This window comes from Piliocolobus tephrosceles, chromosome 3 (genome assembly GCF_002776525.5).
Source record: "Piliocolobus tephrosceles isolate RC106 chromosome 3, ASM277652v3, whole genome shotgun sequence".
In the NCBI taxonomy this organism is placed as follows: Eukaryota; Metazoa; Chordata; class Mammalia; order Primates; family Cercopithecidae; genus Piliocolobus; species Piliocolobus tephrosceles.
Genome location: NC_045436.1, coordinates 37,456,065 through 37,482,027, shown reverse-complemented (window position 1 = coordinate 37,482,027; position 25,963 = coordinate 37,456,065). Strand labels below are relative to the sequence as shown.

General features: G+C 34.6%; 1 protein-coding gene across 7 annotated transcripts in view; it reads right to left on the bottom strand.

Moving 5' to 3' along the window:
• Nucleotides 1-25,963, bottom strand: part of FBXW7 (F-box and WD repeat domain containing 7) — a 216,732-nt gene that overhangs the window by 32,133 nt on the left and 158,636 nt on the right. The window contains exon 4 of one of the 7 annotated variants that reach the window (XM_023227659.2): nucleotides 10,685-10,767. The exons of the other annotated variants lie outside the window; for them this stretch is intronic. Coding sequence (XP_023083427.1) covers nucleotides 10,756-10,767 — 12 coding nt within the window. The 3' untranslated portion in view covers nucleotides 10,685-10,755. Of the gene's footprint in view, nucleotides 1-10,684; nucleotides 10,768-25,963 lie in introns of those variants that run through there. 7 annotated transcript variants of the gene reach the window in all.

Here is a 25,963-nt window from a genome sequence, read left to right as displayed (position 1 = left end):
CTAGTTAATTTACTCCTACCCTCCCCATTACTGTTCTTTATTACAAGTAAATTGTGTGCCTATAGTTACCACTATTCGAAGCAAGTTTCTCCAGAAAAACAAAACCACCATTTGGACTTACTAATATTTTAATACTCTCTGCTATGGTGGTAAATGGCTTTCTTTAGTAAAATGGTTCTAAATACTGCATAAAGTAGTATCATAATTTTAAAAACAAAAATGTTTACCTTTATAACTAAGACATTATGTCAATGCAACATCTTTTACTTTAAAATATAAATGAAAGTAAGATAACGTAAAATTTTATGAAGATGTACATCTTGAGTTTTCTAGAAATTATATTCTACTGTCTACTTATCTTTTAAAAAAAAATCTCCTACCTGGCTCTTAAACTAATTCTTACCCTCAGGAACAATATGTATATGTACTCAGTAGAAGTTAGTTATCTAAATAATCTTACTTAGAAGGGAAGCAAAAAAACAAAAAATCTAATTGTTAGGAATGGACCCATAAACCCTTTTGTTAGAAGTTCTGAGGACTCAAGATTTAGGAAAGGGGAAAAAGGTGATTTTCCTCAATGTTCTGGACTATCAGAACACCTAAAATTTCATTCAGAATTTGTCAGGGGTAACAAGCTTTTCATAAGACAGGTGTAATACTAGTGCTATAATAGTATATACTTTGGCTTCAACTGAAATCATGCCCTATTTCTAGTTGAACTAACTTTTTCAAGTTAAGTCTACTCAGTTAAGAAGAGACCAACTTTAATGAAGTAGGGGATACTGTCTCAAAACCTAAAGAAATACGTCTTAACTTTGTATATTCAAAGGACATGCTCGCATGATTATATGGCTCCTACTTAGGGCTGTGAGTTACAGGAAAACCTGTTCCCCACAAATATTGTTTATATGGGGGTACTGTCCTGTAGATTCATGTTTTATTACCAGGTTTGTATGCTTCAAACATCAAAATGATATACAAAAAAGTCTACACTGAGAAGTCTTTCTACTACCACATATCCTCCCCTCCATCTACCATGGTTCCCACTTGGGAAAGATTTTTATTAATTTGTTTATCCTTTAAGTGAGAAATGCATATGTTTATAAGTACTAATGAAGACCTTGTCTTCCCAAGTATTTAAACAATTCTCCCTAATATCTTATGATGTTAATTTAAACTGTGAAGAACTTGTCAAGCAAAGCTAGTCAACCAAGCCTCTAACTGAATTTCAAATTAACAGAATAAAAATGACTTTCAACATTCTCTGACGTACTATCAAGGAAAACTGTGATCTATTATATTACTGTCATCATAATCTATAAAGGAACAAAGCAAATAAAATCATTCTCGCATTTCTATTTATACCACTCTTGGTTAAAATATAGTTTGAAACTTTATTCAGATTTAAGTTTTTAGTAACATAATATTTAAAAATCTTTGTTGGTTTGTGTCTGTATTTATCTTATCTCTGTGACAAGAAACATTTTAAACTTTAGATTAGTCTATTATCTCTGTTAAATAAGTTTCTTTTAAGTATTTTATGCCTTATACTAAAATATTAAGTAGTAAGTTCACTGGGAAGAAGGTCAACCAAATAACTAAGAAACCAAATAGCTAAGTTAGTCAACCAAACAGCTAAGAAAATGGTTATGTTTGTCATCTGTATTTTTAGAATTACTATTTCACTATATTAAATATATTTTCATTACAATAAAGTAAATTTTAATGTAATTTCAGCTAGGCAATCATTTCTCCCATTCTACAAAAAATTAATTCTTGTGTTGACTGACAACCTAGAAGCATTATTGAAATTCCATTAGCAAAGAGAATGACCAAGAATAAGGTCCTGGAATAAAATCCATCTGCTAACTCAGATCCAATGCTCATCTCATCACAACTCCACTGTGCTAGGTGTAGAAGTGGAACTAGTGTGCTAGCATAGAAGTCAGCAGTAACGAGGAAAAAAACCAGCACAAATATATGATGATGTCTTTGCCTCTGGGGAATGATGCCATAGAATCATTAACCTGTGAGCTCCTACTAGAGAAATGGCTCTCTCTGAGCAAATAATTGGGATGACTTAAATTTTTAGAAAGGCCAGTTGTGGTTGTGAGCAGAAACAAAAAATAATGTACATACAGTGAGAAAAATATAAACAAATGGTCTTAAGTGAATCATGTATCTTCAGAGAAATATTTATCTTTGTACAAAATGTCAACATAAAGGATGAAGTAGTTAATAGAGTACTTTACCTCACCTTGACTCTCAAGAGTTCATTATTTCCATCTTATATATAGTTCTTCTATTAATGCAGTTATCATAGTTCACTGTCATTATTTTTATACATCTTTCTCCCCTATCTCCTCCCTAAAGATTCACATCTTATTCAACTTTATTTCTAGGGCATCCAGAAAATGACACAAAACAAATAATTAATATTTTTGAATTGGCCATACAAGCAAATATCAGAAACCACAGCATTATTTTTCTAAAGCATAAACATATATTACAATCGGTATTAAAAAGCTTAACTCAACTAAAAAGTTTATAATTAGTGGAAAATACTATGAATACTATTAGTTCTTTTCATTACCTTGCTAAGATTTAAAAATACACTTCCATTTTATAAGAGTAGGAGAATGTGTTTATATTCCTATGTCAGTGATTTTACTATTATCATGACAACACTGTACTCTGGAAAGGACTAGGAAACCACCACAGTTAGCTGTCTTGCCCTAAGCACAGAATTTAGATTACAGACAGTTCAAAATTACAGACAGTTCAAAATTTCAACATCCATGAAAGGAACGCCAACCATGTTGAAACTGAAATACTTTTTGAAATTTCACTAACTCATTGTCATTAACTTTCTGGGATGTGAGTGCTTATTAAAAGGTTTGCTTATTAAAACTGGCAAACTAATAAACCTGTTCTATTACAGATATCAACTGAAATAGTATATATGCCCAGCATTTACATTTTCAATAACACAAATGGGTGGCAGTATTGACCAATAAGCAATTTTCCACATTTATTCACTCAGTAAGCATTTGTTTAGCATCTACTTTGTGTTGGGCACAGAATATTATATACAGTAATTAAGACTTTGTTCTTACTCCATTGGAAATGTAGTCAATTAACACAAGAGCATAGTGTAATGTAATATACACAAACATCTGACTGTTAGAACTCATACTGAAATTAGTTCTAAAAAATTTTTGAGAACATGTAAAATAAAACAAGATGAGCCAGCTTTAGTTCAAAACTACCATCTAAGTAAACAAATACTATGACACTAGTGCCTTAGAAAACAATCCCAAACACTAAATATTGTAATAGATAATCTTACTTAAACTTACTTTTTGGGGGAAGGGGATGTTTATAGTAATATATATAATCCCAACCTCTGTAAATCAAGCTGCAAATCAAAATATTATAGCTGACTGCTTTTAAATAAATTTTAATATAAGTATAATTACAGAAGTAGTACTTTTTTTTTTTTTTTAAAGACAGAGTCTTACTTGGTTGCCCAGGCTAGAGTGCAGTGGTGCAATCTCGGCTCATCGCAACCTCCACTTCCTGGGTTCAAGAGATTCTGACTCACCCTCCTGAGTAGCTGGGATTACAGTTGTGCGCCACCACGCTCCACTAATTTTTCTATTTTTAGTAGAGATGGGGTTTCACCATGTTGGCCGGGCTAGTCTCGAACTCCTGGCTTCAAATAATCCGCCCGCCTCAGCCTCCCAAGGTGCTGGGATTACAGGGGTACGCCACTGTGCCTGGCCAGAAGTTTTAAATCTTGAAGTGTAAGCTATTTAAAACTCTCCTCACAAAGATGCAGCCTCTGATGATTTGACACAAATCAACTGCAGTATTAGTTCAAACAGTGAAAGTTTTTTCATTCCTTCAGATTGAGTGACATTAGTCATCTGATGGACACGTGCACAAATGTATTTATCTACAAATATATAAATAAACATACATACATAATTTGTACCCAATAATGCAAGTTAAGAGTTCTATTTATACCAGCCACAGAATAATATGGGGGTTTTATTCATTCCTCTAAAATGTATATTGTTACATAGCTGTCAGACTAATACTAAGTCAACATCCTCTACTTTTTCATAGACACCCAGCATCGGTGCAATAATTTGACAACAAAGTTAGCAAGTCACTGTGGAGTTTACTGATTTATCTAGAAAGCAATGAATCTTTCATGCTTAAAATCCAAAATAAACTACCAATAAGCATCTGGAATTCGTAAGTTTCCTCTCAAAATTTCATTGTGAATTTCTTATAGTAATACTTTCAGTAAAGGAAGACAGATATCATGGAAAAAAAGTAATGTAAGTGTGACTTCAAGAAAAATGAAACCACAAATATGACCCAGGAAAGAATTTAATATGGAGAAAGAATGAAATCAAATTTCCCTCAATATAAGGCCTAAACCCTATTCACTCTTCTGCTTTCTTTACACAAATCCATATTTATTGCTGCTGTTTGTGATTTTCAAATATATTTGCCTGACTTGAGAAGAATTTTCCAAAGGTGTTATATATTAATCTTGTACTCATTTCAAGAACTGTTTAAAATTCTGGGATTAATTTCCTAAATTAGTGATTAGTCATGATAAAAAATTTTGAGAAGAGAGTTGAAGACTAAAAAAAAGGTATAGCTACTGAATCAGCAAAAAACATTAAAAGCAGGAAGCCACAGAGTGATTTTGGATGTCATCTAATTCCTCTTTGTTTATGGAATGAACACAAGCAATGGAACCAGAGAAGCCTGGATTTAAGCACAAGTTTTGCCACTACCACAGTGTAATGTCAGGTGCTTGACCTTTACGAGTTTCAGTTTTCTCTTTTCATAAAACAGTAGTGATAAGCACCTACCTTACCCACCTAAACTACAGAGTCACTGTGAGGACACAGAAAATGCCTAGCACATAAGAGATACCCTAGAAATGGTAGGTGTATTTAACAGGTAAGAAAAGTAGTTACAGAATTAAGTGTCTTGCTCAGGCTTATATAGCTAGCTGTATTTAGAACCTTGGTCTCTGGTCCCAAGATCAATAATTCTTACTGATTTCCATCAGATATGTTAAGTTAAGCTAAAACACGAGACATTGCTAAAGAAGAAAAAAGTGTTACATTTTGCAAATAAGCATGTTTGTAAACTGCAACTAAATTTGATTATTCAGTTTATTGAATCATTATTTTAGGTCCATCTAACTATGCTTCTACTACATCTGGGAAATCTGAGGCAAAGGCCTGGTGACGGGGGAAAGGTGACAGAAACTGAGAGAAAATTTTAGGTTAAAAACAATCAATCAAGAAATAAGTCACCTCCTATGTCCCAATATCTGTGAAATGCTACCAAGGGCAAACAAAAACATTATAATTACCTCCCTCCCACAAGATACTTAAAATCCAGGTGACAAGATAAGAAACGAGCCTGGGTATGGTGGCTCACACCTGTAATCCCAGAGCTTGGGAGGCTGAGGCAGGAGGATCATTTGAGGCTACGAGTTCAAGACCAGCCTGGGCAATACAGCAAGACCCCATTTCTACAAATAATGAAAAAAAATTACCTGGGCGTGGTGATGCGCACCTGTAGCCCTAGCTACTTGAGAGGCTGGGGCAGGACGATCATTTGAGCCCTGAAGTTTGAGGTTGCAGTGAGCTATGATTATAGCACTCTACTCCAGCCTGGGTGATAAGGCAAGACTCTGTCTCAAAAACAAACAAACAAAAACTACCAAAAACAAAACAAAACAACAACAAAAACCACAAAAACAGGCGAAGCAGGAGAATCGCTTGAACCCGGAAGGTGGAGGTTGCAGTGGGCTGAGATCGTGCCATTGCACTCCAGCCTGGGCAAAAAGATCAAAACTCCGTCTCAAAAAACAAAAAAACCCCACAAAGACAAGAAACAAATAGAAAGCAATACTGGACTACATATCAATTGCCAAATTGGGTGGAGTGGGTCAGAAAATGGAGAAGTTATTTAAATAGTCTGAGAGTTCATAAATGACATGGTCTTGCTTCTGTGTTTAAAAAACAGAAGTTTGGTAAGTGTTGAGAGGGAAGAAGGAAATTATCACCTGTGGACCTGAGATGTAAATGGAAATATGACTATTATTAACTTGCAGGATTAATAGCTCTATTAGACTTCTAGTCACTGGTCTTACAAGGTTCATTAGGGGATAACCCATGTGATGCTATTTCTCCTAATTGAAACATTTAATACTAGAGTTAAAATGTTATTTAACTTATTGTTTTTTTTTTTGAGACGGAGTCTCGCTCTGTCGCCCAGGCTGGAGTGCGGTGGCCGGATCTCAGCTCACTGCTAGCTCCACCTCCCGGGTTCACACCATTCTCCTGCCTCAGCCTCCCCAGTAGCTGGGACTACATTAACTTATTGTTAAATTTCTTCAAAATACTTCCTGTCATGACTCATCATTCCATTTTAGGGCATTATGTGTCTTTCTGCACTAGGAGAACTTTACTGTGTGAGTGGGAAGACTGTTGATTTTTATTTGAGTTACAAACACTGACAAACAAGGGGACTTTCTGTTTGAGCAGGCATTCACACTAGAAATCATACATACAAGCAAGTTGTGCTCCTGAATATATGGGGTAGGGAAATAGTGTAGAAAACATTCATTGAAACTGTACATTCCCAGAAAAAGTTCATGAAAAAACAATCCAAAAAGTTACTCGGGGCAATAGGTGAGTACACAACTCACCGATTCTTGCCAACATGTGGCTGAAAGAACCTCTCCTATTCAAAAAGGTATGGCTCACTAAGAAAATTTTCATCTTGTTCTACCCCAGCCCTTTCTCCCCACACCTCTACTGTCTGGTCCCCAGACTCAAAGCCTCCTTTCTAAAGAACAGACTTCAGTATAGAGCATTTGAAGTCTCAGAAACTGCTCATCATGTATAGAGCTAGGTGACTATAGAAGGGTGACTGTAAAACTAGAAGGTAAGTGAGATTCGGTAACACAACATAAGGTACAGTCCTTTTGAAAAAAAGCATACATTTTATGTGCGTGCGCACTGTGTATGCTTAGAGAAAAGCCTAGAAAAATATATTAAAACATATTAAATATATATAAATATATTAAAATGTCAGCCAACATTTGGCTGGCAGATACAGAAAGTCCAGATTCATACTTACTGCACTTTTTAAAATATAGGCATCTCTTCTCATCAAGCATCTTACTAATTTTCCAGAAGAATTCAAAATGACAAGGCATAACTTGAACCAATCTTTTAAAACTCTAGTTATGAATCAAAGTCTGTGAATTCAAACTGATTTCACTAATTGGAAAATATTTATTGAGCACCTATTTTGTTTTGGTGCTAGGCCAGTGAGAAACAAAAATAACACTGGGTTCTTGCTCTAGCAAGTGTGCCTCATGGTGATCTTTAATCAATTCTTTGCTTTTATGTAGCTTGCTTACTCTTTGTCAAGTGTTTGACATGGCTGTCAAGTGAATAGGGAAGAACATAGTAATCAGGTGCTCACTACATTTTAAAAAGAGGATTCTATTCATTTTTTTTTTTTTTTTTTTGAGACGGAGTCTCGCTCTGTCGCCCAGGCTGGAGTGCAGTGGCCGGATCTCAGCTCACTGCAACCTCCACCTCCCAGGTTTACGCCATTCTCCTGCCTCAGCCTCCCGAGTAGCTGGGATTACAGGTGCCCGCTACCTCGCCCGGCTAGTTTTTTGTATTTTTTAGTACAGACGGGGTTTCACCGGGTTAGCCAGGATGGTCTCGATCTCCTGACCTCGTGATCCACCCGTCTCAGCCTCCCAAAGTGCTGGGATTACAAGCTTGAGCCTATTCATTTTTAAAACATTAATTTACATTTTAAAGCAATTCCTGTATACATATATATACTTCAACAAATTGCATTATTTGCTTTAAAAAAAAAATCAAGAATTCTATGACTAGCAAATACTTACATGATTCCCTACCTATTTAGGAGATTCCAAAAGACTCTGAAGGTTCAGTAAATATTTTCAAGACAACTTAACTTGAAAATGTATCTAATGTATATTTCTTTTATGTGCAGTGAACTGTAAGACTGATAGAAGCACTCTGCTATCTTTTCAACATTCTTCTCATAGAAATATTTTATTTACAGATTTACTTTCTTAAAATTCATTTTAGCACATGATTTAAAAAATATTTACCTCGAAACACTTGAGACCTCTAAATGTTTGAAAACTAACTTTTGCCAGGCATGGTGGCTCACGCCTGTAATCTCAGCATTCTGGGAGGCCGAGGCGGGTGGATCACTTGAGGTCAGGAGTTTGAGACCACCCTGGCCAACACAGTGAAACCCCGACTCTACTAAAAATACAAAACTTAGCCGGGTATGGTGGTGCGCACCTGTAATCCCAGCTACTCGGGAGGCTGAGGCAGGAGAATTGCTTGAACTCAGGAGGTGGAGGTTGCAGTGAGCCGAGATTGCACCACTGCAATCTAGCCTGGGCGACAGAGCTAGACTCCATCTCAAAAAAAAAAAAAAAAAAAACAGAACTGAACAGAAAAAAAGAAAAAAGAAAAGAAAAGGACAAGAAAAGAAAAAAGAAAGTTTGTCACATTTAATACATGATTCTAAAAACTCCTTTATGTGGAATGAATATCGTTAGTTTCCCACCAGTTGCATGAAGGCAGAGTATGTAATGATGGAATGATGACTACTAAACAAATATGAATTATAACTAAAATTAAGAACTGCTCTGGATCGGAACAAGTGCATATACCTGTGGTCTGTTAAGAATTGCGACATGGTAAATTGAGACCACTTTTTAAAGCTAAATCTTAGGTTCCTTAAAATCTAAGTTTATGACTCAATGTATGTTCATAATTATACAATATGAAAAAATCCTATGAGGAATAGTCTAAATCTACCAAAAGAATATAAATTCAAAGCTAGCAAAAGGATGCTGAACTTTAGTGTAATCTTAAAATTTCAGTATCTTTTAGTTCATGAGATAAAGACACACACATTCCTTTCTTCATTTTAAACCTTTGCTTTAAAGTTATTCCATCAACAGACAACACAGCATATTAAAAAAGAACTTAGGGCCGGGTGCAGTGGCTCATGCCTATAATCCCAGCACTTTGGGAGGCCAAGGCACGCGGATCACAAGGTCAGGAGTTCAAGATCAGCCTGGCCAAGATGGTAAAACCCCATCTCTACTAAAAATACAAAAAAAATTAGCCAGGCATGGTGGTGGGCGCCTGTAATCTCAGCTACTTGGGAGGCTGAGGCAGAGAACTGCTCAAACCCAGGAGGCAGAGGATGCAGTGAGCCGAGATCGTGCCACTGCACTACAGCCTGGATGACAGAGCAAAGCTCCATCTCAAAAAAAAAAAAAAACTTGGAATAAACTTGGAATAGTTTTCAAGAGAAGTTAAATGAAGACATGTTAATCATCACGATCACAACATAAACAGCAATGATTAAAATCAAGTGGTATTTTCTAAGATATTTTTAGTCACCTGACTTTTATTAAACCATTGCAATAAACAGATTTTGTTAGACTAAGATGTAATTTAACCCCTACCAATCCATTTATTTCAAACACTTTAACTTTGTGAGATTCACAATGTCTGTGTATTATATATAGTAGCACAGAAAAAGCTAGTGACTGAGAGCAATTCATGTGAGCCTCTAACTCCAAATTCCATTATATTATCAACCTCATCCAAATGAATCCTGAGTCATATAATGATTCTCCATTTTCTAAACAATAAAACAAGAGGAAGAAAAAATTAAGCAGTGATTCAAATGTTATATTTTTAGATCTAGATCTACCACATTTTAGAAATATTTGTCCAGGGTTACTAAAAGCCAAGCACTAAGCAAAAAAGATGCAAATTTGAGCAAGATGTAGTATCTATCCTGAAAGCACTCCCAACTCAGGAGGGAAGGACAGGCAAGTCAATAAAAAATGACAAATCCATTTGACTAATAAGTGAAACTGCTTAATTTGTAGGAAAATATGTACAACTAGAAAGAGGAAGAGGTAATATTTTCAAGAAATGCACATGGCAATATTTTAAACCAAATGTACAAAGCAAAAATAAACACTAGATTTTAAACTGAACTGAATGCTCTTTCAGTGCCCACTATCAAAGATGCTGCAAACTTTATTCCAGTTTGTATAAGCAACTCCTTTTCAAAAAGATGTTTTCTTAAGAATACAATGTATACAGGGAAGGAAACTCACTATATGTCAGGCATTCTTCCTAGGTGTTTTTCTTACACTAACTCAACGAAACGGGTTAACAACTTTCTGCAGAAGGTACTATTATTGTCTCTATTTTACAGATGAGGAAAGAGGCACACAGTTTTAAGTGACCCCAAGGTCACTTAAGGTAGATGGGATTTGAACCTAAGGAAGTCTTGGTCTTCATTTTACAAAAAAATAAAATAGAGTTCTCTATATACAAAGCAAGAAATACTGGCAGTTTAAATATCTCTAAGATGTTTTCTTAGCTATTTCAGTATGCAAATGTGTGATGCGCATATGAAATCCACACTAGAGCCACTGCAGACTCGCAGAAAGAAGAGACAGACTATGCAGCTAATTGTGTACTGTGATACACTTTATTTCTGGGAATTCACCAGGAGCAGCTTGACGACAAGTTAATACACTACTGCCAGTGGCTCCACTTGGTTAAGAACTGCTCTCATAATCTGTGACATTATAGTGAGGCCAGGCAGTCATCAGGGGGCATACTGGAAGAAACATAAGACATGGGTTTTACTTCCTTTTCCCAAACCCTCTCAGGACTTCCGTATCTTACTCTCCTTCTCATGTCCTATGCTTTATTTTCCTAAAATATGAAATAATGAAACAGAGCTGAAAACACAAATATCAAAGGATCTTCAATGGACTGTGCTTTCAAGAAAGCTACTAGGTTTTTTCCTCCTTACCAAAATGATTTGAACCCTATGGAAAACTGACAAAAGTTATGTATCATAACATTTACGAAAGAAACTGCTTCAAATGCTCTTTGTTGATTACTCCAACCCAAATACACTTAACAAGGGACTATGACTTCATCATTGAAAATTCTTTTAGTACACAGCCTTAAAATACTTGACTTACTAACTGAGTAGTAACATATTCACAGGATTTTCCATCTGAATATATAGAGCACATGCTTTTCAGTATGTGTCTATCGTTTGGGCCCTGTTTCTTAACTTCATTACATAAGGCCTTTTTAAGAGCCAATCCATCTTTAATAATTGTCCATTTGATCCATGTGTGGTTATCATTCCTAGCAGTGAACATCTGTATTGATACATATGTATCTCTGTGATTCTATCCTACACTTTATTGTCTCAAGTATCTCTACAATTATATTCTACCTAGGATACATAATTATAACAAATGCAGATTTATATGGTTTTTTTAGTCTGCCACAGACACTCTCATTCATTCAATATAATAGTCACTTAGTTGCCTAACATAAGCTAAACTAAGTCTTGTGTCTGTCTCATGGCTGGAGTTCACAGCATAGTGAGCAAGATAATGAGACAAAACAAAGCAAAACTGCAACTATGGTAAATGCTGCAGTGTTCAAAGAATGTTAAGAATCTTAAGGTTTTTCACTTAGTATGTGGGTTCAGAGAACCCACTTAGTCTGTGGGTTCATTCTCTGAATGAATGACTGAGCTAGGTTTGGGGCAGGGAGGGGTAAGCACCTATAGCTAGAGGTAGTATGGCAAGTGTAAGATGAGACTGAAGAAGGAGACAAGGGGCAGATTACCTAAGACATCAAAGGATTTTGGGTTTTACCATAAGAGTAATGAAAAGCTAATGCTGGATATTAGTTAAGAAAAAGACATAATCAGATATATTTCTTGAAAAAAATCATTCAGAGTATAACGTTGAAAATAGAATGGCAGTGATTCGAGAGTAGATGTGGAGAGACTGTGTGAGGAAGTTATTCCACAAGACCAGGCAAGAGATAACGGTGGCTTTGATTAGCTAGGGTAGAAACAGAGATGCATAGGAGTGGGCAGTTAAGAGACATTTAGGACATCAAACTGATAGGATGACCCACACAAATGGGTCATGCATGGCAGGTAAAAAAGAGGAAGGTATCAAAGGTAACACCTATTTTCTCACTTGTGCAACTGGATAACAAGGACTGCGTTAGTTGGTTATTTTTGTTTTCTGGGGACCAGGGGTGAGGAGGATCTTGAGATACCTTGGAGATAACCAGGTATCCAAATCTCATGCTCCAACTGGTTCTGGCCCAGAAGAAAGGTCTGGGTTGGAGATGAAAATATGTGAATTATCTGTATATAGGCTATCTCTGATTTTCCAGTGCTTGAAGCCAACACCTTGTTACAGTGTGAGCACATTAAATATGTGTCTATCTTTTCCAAAAGACTGTAAGTTCCACGAGGGCAGTATTTTGATTCTGTTTCGATTCTTGTTGTATCTCAGCTCCTCACATAGTTTCTGCATAGAGTAGGGTGCCGATAAAAAATATTTATATGAGATAATTAGCAACTTTAGACATACTCTGATCAACAGTGGCAGAACTACAGAAATAACAGAAAATCGTTAATTTTCAACACAATTTTAAAAACACAATTTTCTTATTTTCTAAATAAGAAATGTTGTAGGTGAACAATACATTTTACAGGTTTCTCATTTTATAATTACATTGTATATTGTTTATAATACTTAATATATTCCCCCCTCAGGGAAAAGTCATAAAAGTATTTTTAGATATTTATCAGTTATACAGTCCAAATACAAATTAAATTGGAAGAAAGTAAGTTTGATGTGCAATAAAAATGCAACTTTACAGTTTAGGACTTCTGTACCTTTAAAATGCCCAACAGAATCTAAACTTTCACTATTAAAAGGAATACACAGTTTTAGTAATGCTTGTTAAAGTACACCACTTCCCACAGATCTCATTAAAATCATTTTATTTATTCATAGTTATTAACTTCACAGGCAATATTTTGTACCTCCATTTTACTGACAAGAAATCTGAAGCATGAGTTTCTGAGTTACTAAAAGTGTTGTAACTTATACTAGCTTTAAAAACTACATGCAAATCAAAACCACAATGAGATACCATCTCACACCAGTTAGAATGGCAATCATTAAAATGTCAGGAAACAACAGGTGCTGGAGAGGATGTGGAGAAATAGGAACACTTTTACACTGTTGGTGGGACTGTAAACTAGTTCAACCATTTTGGAAGACAGTGTGGCGATTCCTCAAGGATCTAGTACTAGAAATACCATTTGACCCAGCAATCTCATTACTGGGTATACACCCAATGGATTATAAATCATGCTACAATAAAGACACATACACATGTATGTTTATTGCGGCACTATTCACAATAGCAAAGACTTGGAACCAACCCAAATGTCCATCAATGATAGACTGGATTAAGAAAATGTGGCAAATGTACACCATGGAATACTATGCAGCCATAAAAAGGATGAGTTCATGTCCTTTGAAGGGACATGGATGAAGCTGGAAACCATCATTCTGAGCAAACTATCGCAAGGACAGAAAACCAAACACCGCATGTTCTCACTCATAGGTGGGAACTGAACAGTGAGAACACTTGGACACAGGACGGGGAACATCACACACTGGGGCCTGTCGTGGGGTGGGGGGATGGGGGAAGGATAGCATTAGGAGAAATACCTAATGTAAATGACAAGTTAATGGGTGCAGCAAACCAACATGGCACATGTATACATATGTAACAAACCTGCACGTTGTGCACATGTACCCTAGAACTTAAAGTATTAAAAAAAAACTAGCTATACTTGTATACATTTCATATATATTATATATATTCACATTTTAATCTTTATGAAAAGAACAAGTTCTATTTCCTTAAAAATTAAATTGAATACTACCTATGTTACACAAAATTGCCTAGCTTTATTTTGCTTCAGTTGCTTTTCATTAGCATCTCCCATTGAGAGAGGATGTATCAAGAAGCACTATAGTTAATAAAAAAGGGCCAAAAAGACTAAGATCCCACTAAAATACTTTAATAAAAATGACAGTTATTTTAATTATACTTAATTCACTTTCGTTTTGTGAATATGCAAAATATGCAAGAAATATTTTTAACAATAGATACATTTCTGGGCATACCATTCACTTCTAACCTTGAATGCAGATAAAATATTCCTCGACTTAATATTCAACGTAGTCAACACTATACATATCGATATCTAAATCTTTAGTTTTCACTTTCTAATGAATATTCTAATATATGGAAACTGAAGAATGTTATTACCATTTTCACAAAGCATCTACACTTTTGTATATAGATGTAGCCATTTTAAGTAAATATATTTAAGACTACAACAACACGAGTTGATGAGCGATACTAGGTGACAGTATCAATGCTTTTAAAATTATACTAAAGAAAAAACATACTAATATAACATAAACAATTTTTTTTGGAGGAGATATGGTTTGCCATTTATTACTTTTTTTGGTAAGAGTCAATCAATATTCTAAAAAGGTCTACAAAAAAGCTGAACAACCTCTCAAGCTCTGAATTCATGGCACTGACCTTAGACTTTCTCAGAATGATTTTTAATGCACTCTGTTATTAGTAAAACCTGTTCAAACACATGCCCCATCTGCCAGCACCCCATCTGCAAGAGAGCTTCTTATTCTTGTAGACATTACAACTTCTGCCTGCTTCCTTCTCTTCTCTACATACCAGCTGTATGGTAATGAGCATGAGCAGCTGAAAAATACTGCATGATAACAAAGCTAATATGAAAACAGCAGAACAGCACTTCCCTTCAATGAAGCAGTTGTAGCATGAACATAGCTGATAAGCTATTAAACAGAGGTAGGGGGAGGTTAGAATTTTATTTCTATGTGTGTGGGATGCCTGTGTGTGGATGCATGCGTGTGTGTGTGAAATACGGAATTTCTGTATAACACAGAAATAACAAGAACCAAGAGAAGCACAGGGTATTAAAGAAAGGTCTGATTTTCCAAGTACTTTTGTTAAAATTTGTGGATCAGTTCTTTAAATGTTTTAAGTCTCAATTCTTATGTAGTAATGATATATCAGGTACCATTTTGACAAGATAGTTTTCAAATTTGTTAAAAAGTTTGTTCCATTTCTTAATTACCAAATTTGGGGGCTTCAGTAGGAAAATGGTGTCAGGACTTAAAATTATAATGGAAACTATATACTAGACATTTTAGCAGCTAACATAATATGTAAATCAATAAAACATTTTTAATTCTTATATAGCGATTTTTAAAATTCCAATTTAATGACATTTGAAACCAACACATTTATTCTGAACATTTGAGAATCTCCAAACAAAATAACAAGATGTCACATATAATTTTCTTCATGTAGGGAGACATAATGGGGTTAACTTTTACATATATGATAGTCACACTGAATGAATCTACATAATGTAAGTAGAACCAAATTACATTAACTTTTTATGTGCAGCATCTTTCCACTTAGAGAAGATTAAAAGTCACTCGGAAACTGTTTAAGAAAAATTATTCAAAATTTGTGCCGTGCATCTTCTTTCACCAGTTGAAGAAACTAAAAATGAAAAAAATACTCAAAATCTCTATCATAAGTACTACTACATCAGGAGAATTAATTGTAATTTTTACCAACACATCTAAATTTGTCTTATGAGGGCTTCATAATAGTTACAGAACTCTTGTACATAACCATGCCTTCCATGGGTTATTTCATTTTATCCTTACAACAACCCTCTGTAAAAGGTACTATTATTAGCTCCATTTCACAGATGAGGCTTAGTAAGTGGTAGAGCAAAGAACTTAAACCCAGGTCCAACTGACTCTACAGTCCATGCTCTTAGGCACTCTGCTTTTCTGATATGAACTCCACGAGGGTGATGGCTTGGATGTTTTGTTCACTGTTGTACTCTAAATGCCTAAAGCAGTCCGTGGTTCATAGGAGGTGTTGAATAAAGTGAATACATACATGGAAGAGAAAACTGCTCAGTTGTCTTCTTTTAAATATTAAGTCGGGGGAAAGGTTACTATATTTTGTAATACAGTTTGTAATAACCTTAACCATTTTGATACTGAAAAAAAGATGTACCAATTAAAGAATCTTAAAAATAAGACTGTTCGGTAATCTCAGTTTTGCTCACTTGTCATATTGAAAAATTAAGACTATAAATTCTCATTAACATTCATTTTGAAAGAATGACACAGAGTTAAGAGCAAAACTGCCCTGATCTTGGTATTTTCAGATTTTTATGAATCCATTTATTCTCATTTTTATTGTCAGACAATAAAAATGCATTTTTCCTTTTAACTAAACATATTCCTTGACTTCATATATAAATCAGGGCCAAGAGCTTTCATAATATAAGAGATTTTGTGTAATACATGCAAGAACATGAACTGAAAGAATAGTTCCAACTTAATGAAGTAGTACTAACCATCCTTTAAAAAAGCAAGATATAGTTATGTTATATTACAGAAGAACAAACTTCTAACAGTAACACAGATTTTTAAAACTCACAAATTCAGACAAGATTTACAAAAACAGTACTATACTGCCCCTACATGTTCATATTAGTAGCAACAATGACATTTTAAAATCTAAAGTGATAATGCAGAGATTTCTATGGATTATTGAAAAGCTGTTTAAGCTGAAATTGTTCCCAAGTGAACTACATGAAATCACCCACACATAAAAATGTAATTAAATAGCTCATAAGTTTCAATTTTCACGTTCAAGACTAGCAAAGGAGAAGAAATTTAAGAAAATTCCATTCAACATTACCATAAATTTTCTCAAATCCTCAAAACAGATTTTCCCATCATTATATGAGGATACCATAAAATAATCATAAACAAATGGCTAATTAGCCATGTGCTTTTGGGATAAATATTTAACCTTTTCTGTCTTTTTTATGTGTGGGGTGGGGAGTGCTACATTTACTTGAGGAAGAAAGTTCAACTTAAAAGTCTTGATTTAGTTGTGAGTAAATTCCTAAAGAATGCATACATGGAATTCCACCATAAAATTAATGTTTCAAGTTAATTATATCAAAATCTTACATGTATAGTGAATCACTGCAATGTTTTTAGCATTATCTACATTTGGAGTTGCGACTATCAATGGCCACTTTCAACTATTCTATCTCTCAAAGAAAAACAAATATGCAAATAATGCCAATGTAGTAAGATGTACGTTTGAGAAATGATGGCTCTTCTAAGAAGAAAAGCCTGCTATTTTGTGATTCAATAGCTCTAAAAACTATTCAGTACAGAAAAACAGAATTACAAAACCAGTATTAATATTTGAGAAAGACTCACTGCTTCCCCCATTCCTAAATTGCAATGAAGTTTATAAATATATAAACACAAGACACTATCAAAGTCACAAAAGAAAACTTTATTAATCTAAGATATTGACTTTAAAAAACCCTACTTTAATAATTTTACCCTTGATATTTTAGGAATAAAACAGTATACATACAAATAAAGAGACGTGCTGCATCAACAGGTACTTGTGAAAGGAAATAACTGAATTGAAACTGCTAACATTTAGAATGTCATTGGTTTTACCAAAAATGCGGGGCCTTTCCCCTACTATTTCTATAGTAAAATTAACATCATATTAAAAAATTTTAAATTATATCTACTGTTATTTATACCAAAATATAAACAAATATAACACAAATATATATACCATAAATTTTATCTACCATTACATAACTAATTTATAAGTGAGATACATGTTAGTTTATGCAACCTTCCATAGTGGCAGAGAAAAAGACAAGATGTCTAATTCTGATCTAGGAATAATTCAGAGAGAAATCACTAGGCTGTGCTTGATAGAATGATTAAAAACACCAAAAGAAAATTGTTTTGCGGCCGGGTGCGGTGGCTCAAGCCTGTAATCCCAGCACTTTGGGAGGCCGAGACGGGCAGATCACGAGGTCAGGAGATCGAGATCATCCTGGCTAACACGGTGAAACCCTGTCTCTACTAAAAAAATACAAAAAACTAGGCGGGCGAGGTGGGGGGCGCCTGTAGTCCCAGCTACTCCGGAGGCTGAGGCTGGAGAATGGCGTAAACCCGGGAGGAGGAGCTTGCAGTGAACTGAGATCGGGCCACTGCACTCCAGCCCGGGTGACAGAGCGAGACTCCGTCTCAAAAAGAGAAAAAAAAAAGAAAATTGTTTTGCAAAAATATTTTAAAAAGGAGTTAAATGGAATCCTATTTATCCTTTCAGAGCATCAAAATAATATTTTGTTTGTAATAGATACTAACAGTATTTGAAAACTGGCAGATTATATATTTCAATAAGGCCACTAACATAATTCCATCAAATCAGGTAAATTGTACGTACCTGTATGTAGTTATGTATACATATGAAAAAACTATAATACAAATTATCACCAAATGATTTAGGAATGAAAAGTGTATAATTTAATAAAGGAGTCTGATGACACACTGTATGTTGGCACAAACTGTCTTATGCCTTGGAAGACTTCTCAGGACCACTAAAACGTTGAAAGGACTTTTTTTCCCGTTTTGTTCATTAATGTATCCCAAGTGTCTAGAACTGGGCCTGGCTACTAGTAGATGCTTATTTGTTGAATAAATTAATTAAGCTATGTTCATCTAATTTTGATGTGTGACCATGAAATGTGGATGATGAGACAAGCCTCTCAGAGACATGAAGGCATTTGCGGATTACTTAAGAGAAAGGTGTGCTGTCTTATTCATCTTTGTAACAGTAGCAGCACACACAGAGTATGCATACTAAATATCAGCAGATTAAAATTAATTTTGTGGTGTTAATTTCCCATGAAAGTACTGGGACAATTAAAAAAATGTGGTTGAGGTTCTCTACCCTCATTTAAAGAATAAGTCTATTAGCATGAGCTGTATTTTAATCACTGAAGAAAAGTAATATAAAAGCTCCAAACTATCATTGTATTATGTGGTTATAATAGCCTATAATTAGGTTAAAAAACTTTAGGTACTCATCTATATATGTATGTTTTAAAGTATTTATACTCAGAGACTTAAGATAAAGCTCAGACTACTCTGACATTTCAAAGTGTGTTCAGTTTTTTATGAGTGGGTGACAGTTGTAAAACTCTAAGGTCTCTGGATTTAGTTCCATGCTTTTGGAGACAGCTGTGTTCCTAAATTCAGAATATTCTGAATTGTAGAAAGGTAACAGAGTGCATATACTGTTTATTACAGAACACTTCCAGTATATCACACAGTACTATTTCTCCAGCAAAATATATGAATATTTAGATAGATAATAAAGGTGACTGTTTTATTATCAGTCAACTTTATTATCTATCTAAATATTCATTAGTTTGGGTTAGGTTTTGCTACCTTTATTTTTAAATTTCTAGTTTTCAGAGCATGCTGGATTTCTACTTTGCAGACAAGGGACTGTGGACTTATCTCACACTTGTTTACCTTGCCAGGAGCTTAGTTCCAAGTTTATTTTTAGCATATTTTTCATCTGTCTTCTATATTACAAGCCTTAACATTAAGTTAGTTTCTGTAAAACATAACTTAGTTTAAATTTACAAATTTAAATAGCCTTGCCCTTTGATGTCAAAATTATACAAATCGTTACCTAATTAAAAATTTGTTACATAAAAGACAAATTCATAGAAACTGTTTCCATAGTGTAATTACAGATTTACAAATCATGTGCTAAGTCACTTTGTACTCATATCTGACAACTCGTGCACAACCCAATACTAAAACATCATCTGATGACAAAAACACATAGAAGGCAGTATTTTCAGTAATTAGATACTGAGAACATCATAAATTGTTGGGAAAGGTGAGAATTTTACCTTTAAAATTCCAAGATTATATGGCAAAAGTTAACCCTTAAAACCTATGGACACTAAGGGGCTGTTCAACAAATCCCTACTCCAGATCCGTATACTGCAGTGGCTGTGATGCTGGAATAAGACTGCTTGAGTTAGTGTCCTAGCTACATTACTTACCAGCTAAGGGGCAAGAACCTTCCTAGGCCTGACACTCCTCATGTGTAACAGGTATAATACAACATACTCCACAGGGTGATTTTAAGGATTAAATGAGTTTATGTATAGAAAGTAACCAGATTAGTGCCTCTTCTACATACCAAATCAGACTCTATTCTATTACCCTATTTTATTGTCATCAAAATATTAACAGTAGTATTTATTTTCTATCTCCCCAAACTAGAATCTAAACTCCATGAGGGCATGGTCTTTGTCTGTCAAGTTCACTATCACATCTCCAGGTTCTAGGAAAGTTCTCCACTCTAGGTGCTCAACACATATTTTTTTAGCTGACATTAACATTAATAAATTGATGGCAAATGTGATTTGCAGCAGTATAATTAATATGAAAAAACATAAGTCATGATCCCAAGCAATGATACAAGTTCCCTCTATCACTCCTCTGATCAGCTACTTAGCAAACATCTTCATGTTTAATTCAAGGTTACTGTGAAGCCCTTCCTGAACCACTCATATTGAGTTCTGGATGCCTCCTCATACCCCCACAGTACTCTGTACATAGATCCATTTAAGCAATTATTATTTTGTACTATAATGGTTTGTTTCTAGTTTTATCACTGTGACTTTTCATTTGTGCATGGGCATGGGGGATCATCATCTTATTTATAGCGGGTGGCTGGCACAACACAGAGAATGCAAAGAAAACTGACAATTACATTGCTTACTCATGTTGATGCATGATGTGTGAAACACATTTTTAAAGAGAAAAAGACCAAAGAATAGAATGAAATAGAATGGTCTGATATGTGGTAATTAACAGTAGTTAATGCCTTTATTGATAAAGTAAGTAGTGACCATAAAAAACATCAAAGGATCTGGAACTGCTTATATTTTCCAAGTACCAATGGAAGATATATGCAAGGAAGAGAAGCTTAGAAAGCCACACTTCAGTTTCCTCACTCAAACAAACAAACAAAAACAAAATAAAAAAAACCCCACCACAAAACAGGTACCCTATCAAATTCTCTCTCTAAATTTGTTCCTACCACCACCCTATTCTTTCTTCTCTTCAAAGTACTGTATTTTTTTTCTCTATTTTAGCATTTTCTGATATTTAGGAACTAATCTAGACTGCCAAAAAGTACCACCTAAATGACTATACCGTGTGTGTTTCTTTTTCATTTTCAAAATTAGTAAGCAGTAATTACTTTTAAAATTAAGTGTCAAACTGTATCTGAGTTTCGTTAAATTTAGAAAATGAAATATTCAAAATCACAGCTGCACAGTCATTTAAAAACATTTAGTAAACAAAAACATGCCACATTCTTACAGCACAAAAATTCCTTAAAGATTTTTCCAAGTTTAACAGACACTTCAATGAATCAGCCGTACAAATATTTATACTAACTTTCTCCTAAATATCTCTGGAAGCATAAAAAGGTATTAAAAATAACCTCTGAATTGTAAGAGTTTATAACCTAACCAACAAGGTATCTATACTAAGTTGTCATACAACATCATTGAGCAGCCCATATAGTATGCCTAGGGACCAAAGATAACAGCAATAATTGCAATATGCTTCATTTAATGGATGAGGACAACAGTGGATGAAATCAGTGCCAGAAGGGAGGTTTCAAGAGAGAGAGGTAAGCTGGACCATGAGGTCATGGAAAGGATGTAGAAAAACAGAGGCACAAATGTAACCAGTAGATACCAAATAGACTACTTACAGGAGAGGAGGGGATGTTGGCTTTTAAAAGGTTTTACATTTCTGTATGTTAAGGAGGTATCAATATATTTTTACTTGGCTAAGAGTTCTATGAAAGTGATGTTGAGTTTCATGAAATTCCTTTTAGTCATCAAGGCATTTTAGAACAGGAGACTTGCTACAACTATTTTAAATGAGAATTAATCATAGCTAGACTAGAATTTTGTTTTGTTTTGTTTTTAAGGCAAACCAGGATTGGGGCTAAATGACAAAGCTATGACAGAAATGTAATGCTAAGTAACAGTGCTATACGAAACAGGCAAGTATTTCTGGCAGCTGCTCCTGCTAGCATGAGAAGTACTCTTACAGTAGAGATTATTAATAGCTATATACTTTGGGAGAGGTTGTCACTTACACTGTAAAGATACCACGCTAAAATTCAGAAATGGAAAAGTATAATCTAATGTGACAAAAACTGAGACAACCATAAGAAGACTCGCCGTATAAAAAAATATGTTGAATCAATAATAAATTATCAAATCATACATGTGGGTCGTCTATTTAGATAAAAACACAGATCACAGTTTTAAAACCATGAGAAGAATTGAAGAAAATTACAGTTGAAAATAATATAGGTGACAAGTCTATGGCAAATATTATCTCCTATAAGAATAAAAAATAAAATCACTATGAGTGACAAATAATTTTTTAATCAATTGATATATTTTCCTTACGAGGCCTTAAGTAAAAGCACATATTGTTATTTTCTCAAAATGAAAATTCAGTTCATAGAAAACCTAGAAAAACAAACATGGAAGTATAATGATACAGTATCAGCTAAGTCAAGCCCACAGAACTTTGTCATAAGAATAAATGTTCTTTAAAATATAATTTGTCTTGTAACAACATTAGAAACACCATGTTGTTTTTGAACTGATACAATTTTTTCTGAAAAAATTTAATAATATTTTTCAAGAATTTAAGGAAGTTCATACTCCTTGACCCAATAAAACAACTTCTAGAAATCTGTGTACAGTGATGTGGTTAAATTTGTGTATAACAATGTTCAAAGTAGGTCACAATCTAAATCAACAATAGTGAAAAATATGATATATTTATATGGCAGATTACACACTTTTGAATACCTAAAGCCATGGGAAAATACTAGCATTATATTAAAAATGAATTAAGGTGACAGTTTTGTTTTAAAAATTATATGCTTAAAATCCTTATTGTGGTTATTTCTGACCAGTGAGATTACTAATAATTTAGGAAACTGTAAAGACAAGTGTCTTTTCTACATTATATATTTAACATGTCTAACAGTTTTATGAAGAGAAGTAAAAGATATTAAATATTGGAGGGAAATAAAAATTTATTATATAGCCATTGAACTCAGACTTTGGAGGATATTAAATTACCAAATTTGAGAGGGTAATAATTCCCAAATTTGCTTTACCAACAGAGCTTATGATGGTCAGTGTTCTGGGTATGTACAAAATCTTCATATTAATGAAAATTTTATTGAAGAATAATTAGAGATGTTATTTTCTGAAACAAAAGCATCACAACTGTTTAATAATCCTAGCAGACCTTGCTGAAAAGTTCTAACGAACTCAACAGTCTACTACAGGAGAATAATAGATTAAAATTATACACCCCTTGAACTAACTGAAGTTTATACATACAAAAACAACAAATAAGGTTATGTCTGAATGAGAAGATGAAAATTTTGAATGCAGGCTTGACTATTATCATGAAAAACTGAACAATGAAGAAAAACCTGAACCTAACACAGTATTGCTGAGAGGTGCTATGAGAGGTGCTGTGCTTTTTTTTTGGTCATAATTGTCAAACATACTAATTGATTAACCGATGAGAATGGTACTGCATTGTCTTTTGAGGATAGTCACCTGTTAGGTACCCTGTTCTCAGTTGCCTGACCCCGGACCCTGAAGTATCCCCCCCTCAGTTTACAAAAAGACAGAGGACAAACATGCATACGGTCTGAATATTTCCAGTTTTTTCATGACTAAAACTGTTACATAATCTGTGGGATAACTTTATAAGTAAACAAACATACAAACAAACAAACAAAAACTTAGATTACACGAAAAATTTTAAATTTATAAAGGGACCATGCTACAAAAATTATTTGTAAGTCAATTGTTTGAAACTTTGTATTGTCTCATGGAAACAATGTCAACAGCAATAGGCCCTCAGACTAACCCTACAAAATACTAATGATAGTTGAAAAGTGTTAAGTTCATAAGGAAAAATAAATGTATATGTTACAGAGCATAGTAAAAGAACAGCCAGTACCTGCAGCATTAGAGAGTCCTGAGGTTAAATACAAGTGTTACGAACTGCCTGGAAAACTGGGAGAGTTATTAACTTGTCTGAGCCTCAGTTTTCTCATCTACTGAATGGAGATAAAACTTACATTGTTTCATTAACATTTAAACTATTTAAGGATTAAATAAATTAAAATATAAAAAGTAGCTGAGGAGTACCTAGAATACATAGTTGGCTCTTAAAATGATGGAAATCATCAATACCATTATTATCCCATACATTTAGAAGATAAGTAATAAAAAGCAGTATGTTAAAATTCTAGTGATTAGGCCAGGCACGGTGGCTCTGTCTGTAATCCCAGCCCTCTGGGAGACCGAGACAGGTGGATCAACTGCGGTCAGGAGTTCGAGACCAGCCTGGCCAATATGGTGAAACCCCATCTCTACTAAAAATACCAAAAAGAAAAAAAAAAAAAAAAAAATTAGCTGGGCGTGGTGGTAGGCACCTATAGTCCCAGCTACTCAGGAGGCTGCAGCAGGATAATCGCTTGAACCTGGAAGGAGAAGGTTGCATTGAGCTGACATCGCACCAGCCTGGGAGACAGAGTGAGACTGTCTCAAAATAAAAAAATAAATAAATAAATTAATTAATTAATTAATTTAGAGTAATTAGATACACAAAAATAAAATTCTTCCTCCCACAAACACAAAAGAATTAGAGAAAATGAGTCTTATAAAAGAAAGTAATGGCTTAAAGCTCCAGAACCCCATTCTAAAAACTCACCATAAAATGAAGCTTATACATAAGCAAAAAGCGGTATGCGAAAGAAAATTTACTACAGTACTGTTTTAACAGTAAAAACCTGTTTTTCACTGATTTTATAAATAACATTTTATTAAAACACAGTCCTGCCTATTTGTTTAAGTACTGTCTGTGGCTGCTTTCATGATAGAAAGGCAGAGAGAGCTGAGTGCAACAGAGGCCAACTACACAGTCCACAAAGCCTAAAATATTTACTGGCCCTTTGCAGAAAAAGCATATGGACTCCTGATTTAAGATGATGATACATAAGATGTGATTGTAATACTTTTTCAAATGACACACAAATATTCTACTTTTATTTCTATTTTTATTTTAAAGAAAAATAATTTTAAGTACGGTATTTGGAATATAATTTGATATAGAATATAATCACTATGAAATTGTTTTCAACTACTGGAAACATCAGTTGTTTATCTCACTACTTCCTGAGTTCCTGGGTCTCAGATGCATAAATCCTTGCCCCTTATCTGCGCTCCACCCTTTCCACCAAAGCTCTAGCCCATTCTCTCTTGTGTTGCTGCTGCCTATGCTACACAAACTCAAGAATATATGAGGCCCTCTAAATACAATATTTGTCTGTAAACCAGCACAGTCAAACCTGATATATTTAAGTCCCAAATAAACCAACAATTGCATGTCATTTGGAAATTTCTACTAAAATAGTAACACTGAAGAATAATTTTAAGAGAGTATTCTAAACGCTTAAAAGTGCTCCAAACAAAAACAAAATGAGTCAAGAGATGAAATTTACACACTAAAAGTCCATTTTCTTTCAACATACAATCATTATGTCGGGCATGGTGGCTCATGCCTGTAGTCCCAGCACTTGGGAGGCTGAGGCAAGCAGATAAAATGTTTGAGTCCAGGAGTTCAAGACCAGCCTGGGCAACATGGTGAAACCCCATCTCTACAAAAATACAAAAATTAGCCAGGTGCAGTGGCGTGTGCCTGTAGTCCCAGCTACTTGGGAGGCTGAGGTGAGAGGATCTCTTACGCCCAGGAGGTGAAGGCTGCAGTGAGCCAAGATGGCGCCACTACACTCCAGTCTGGGAGACAGAGTAAGACAGTGTCTTGAAA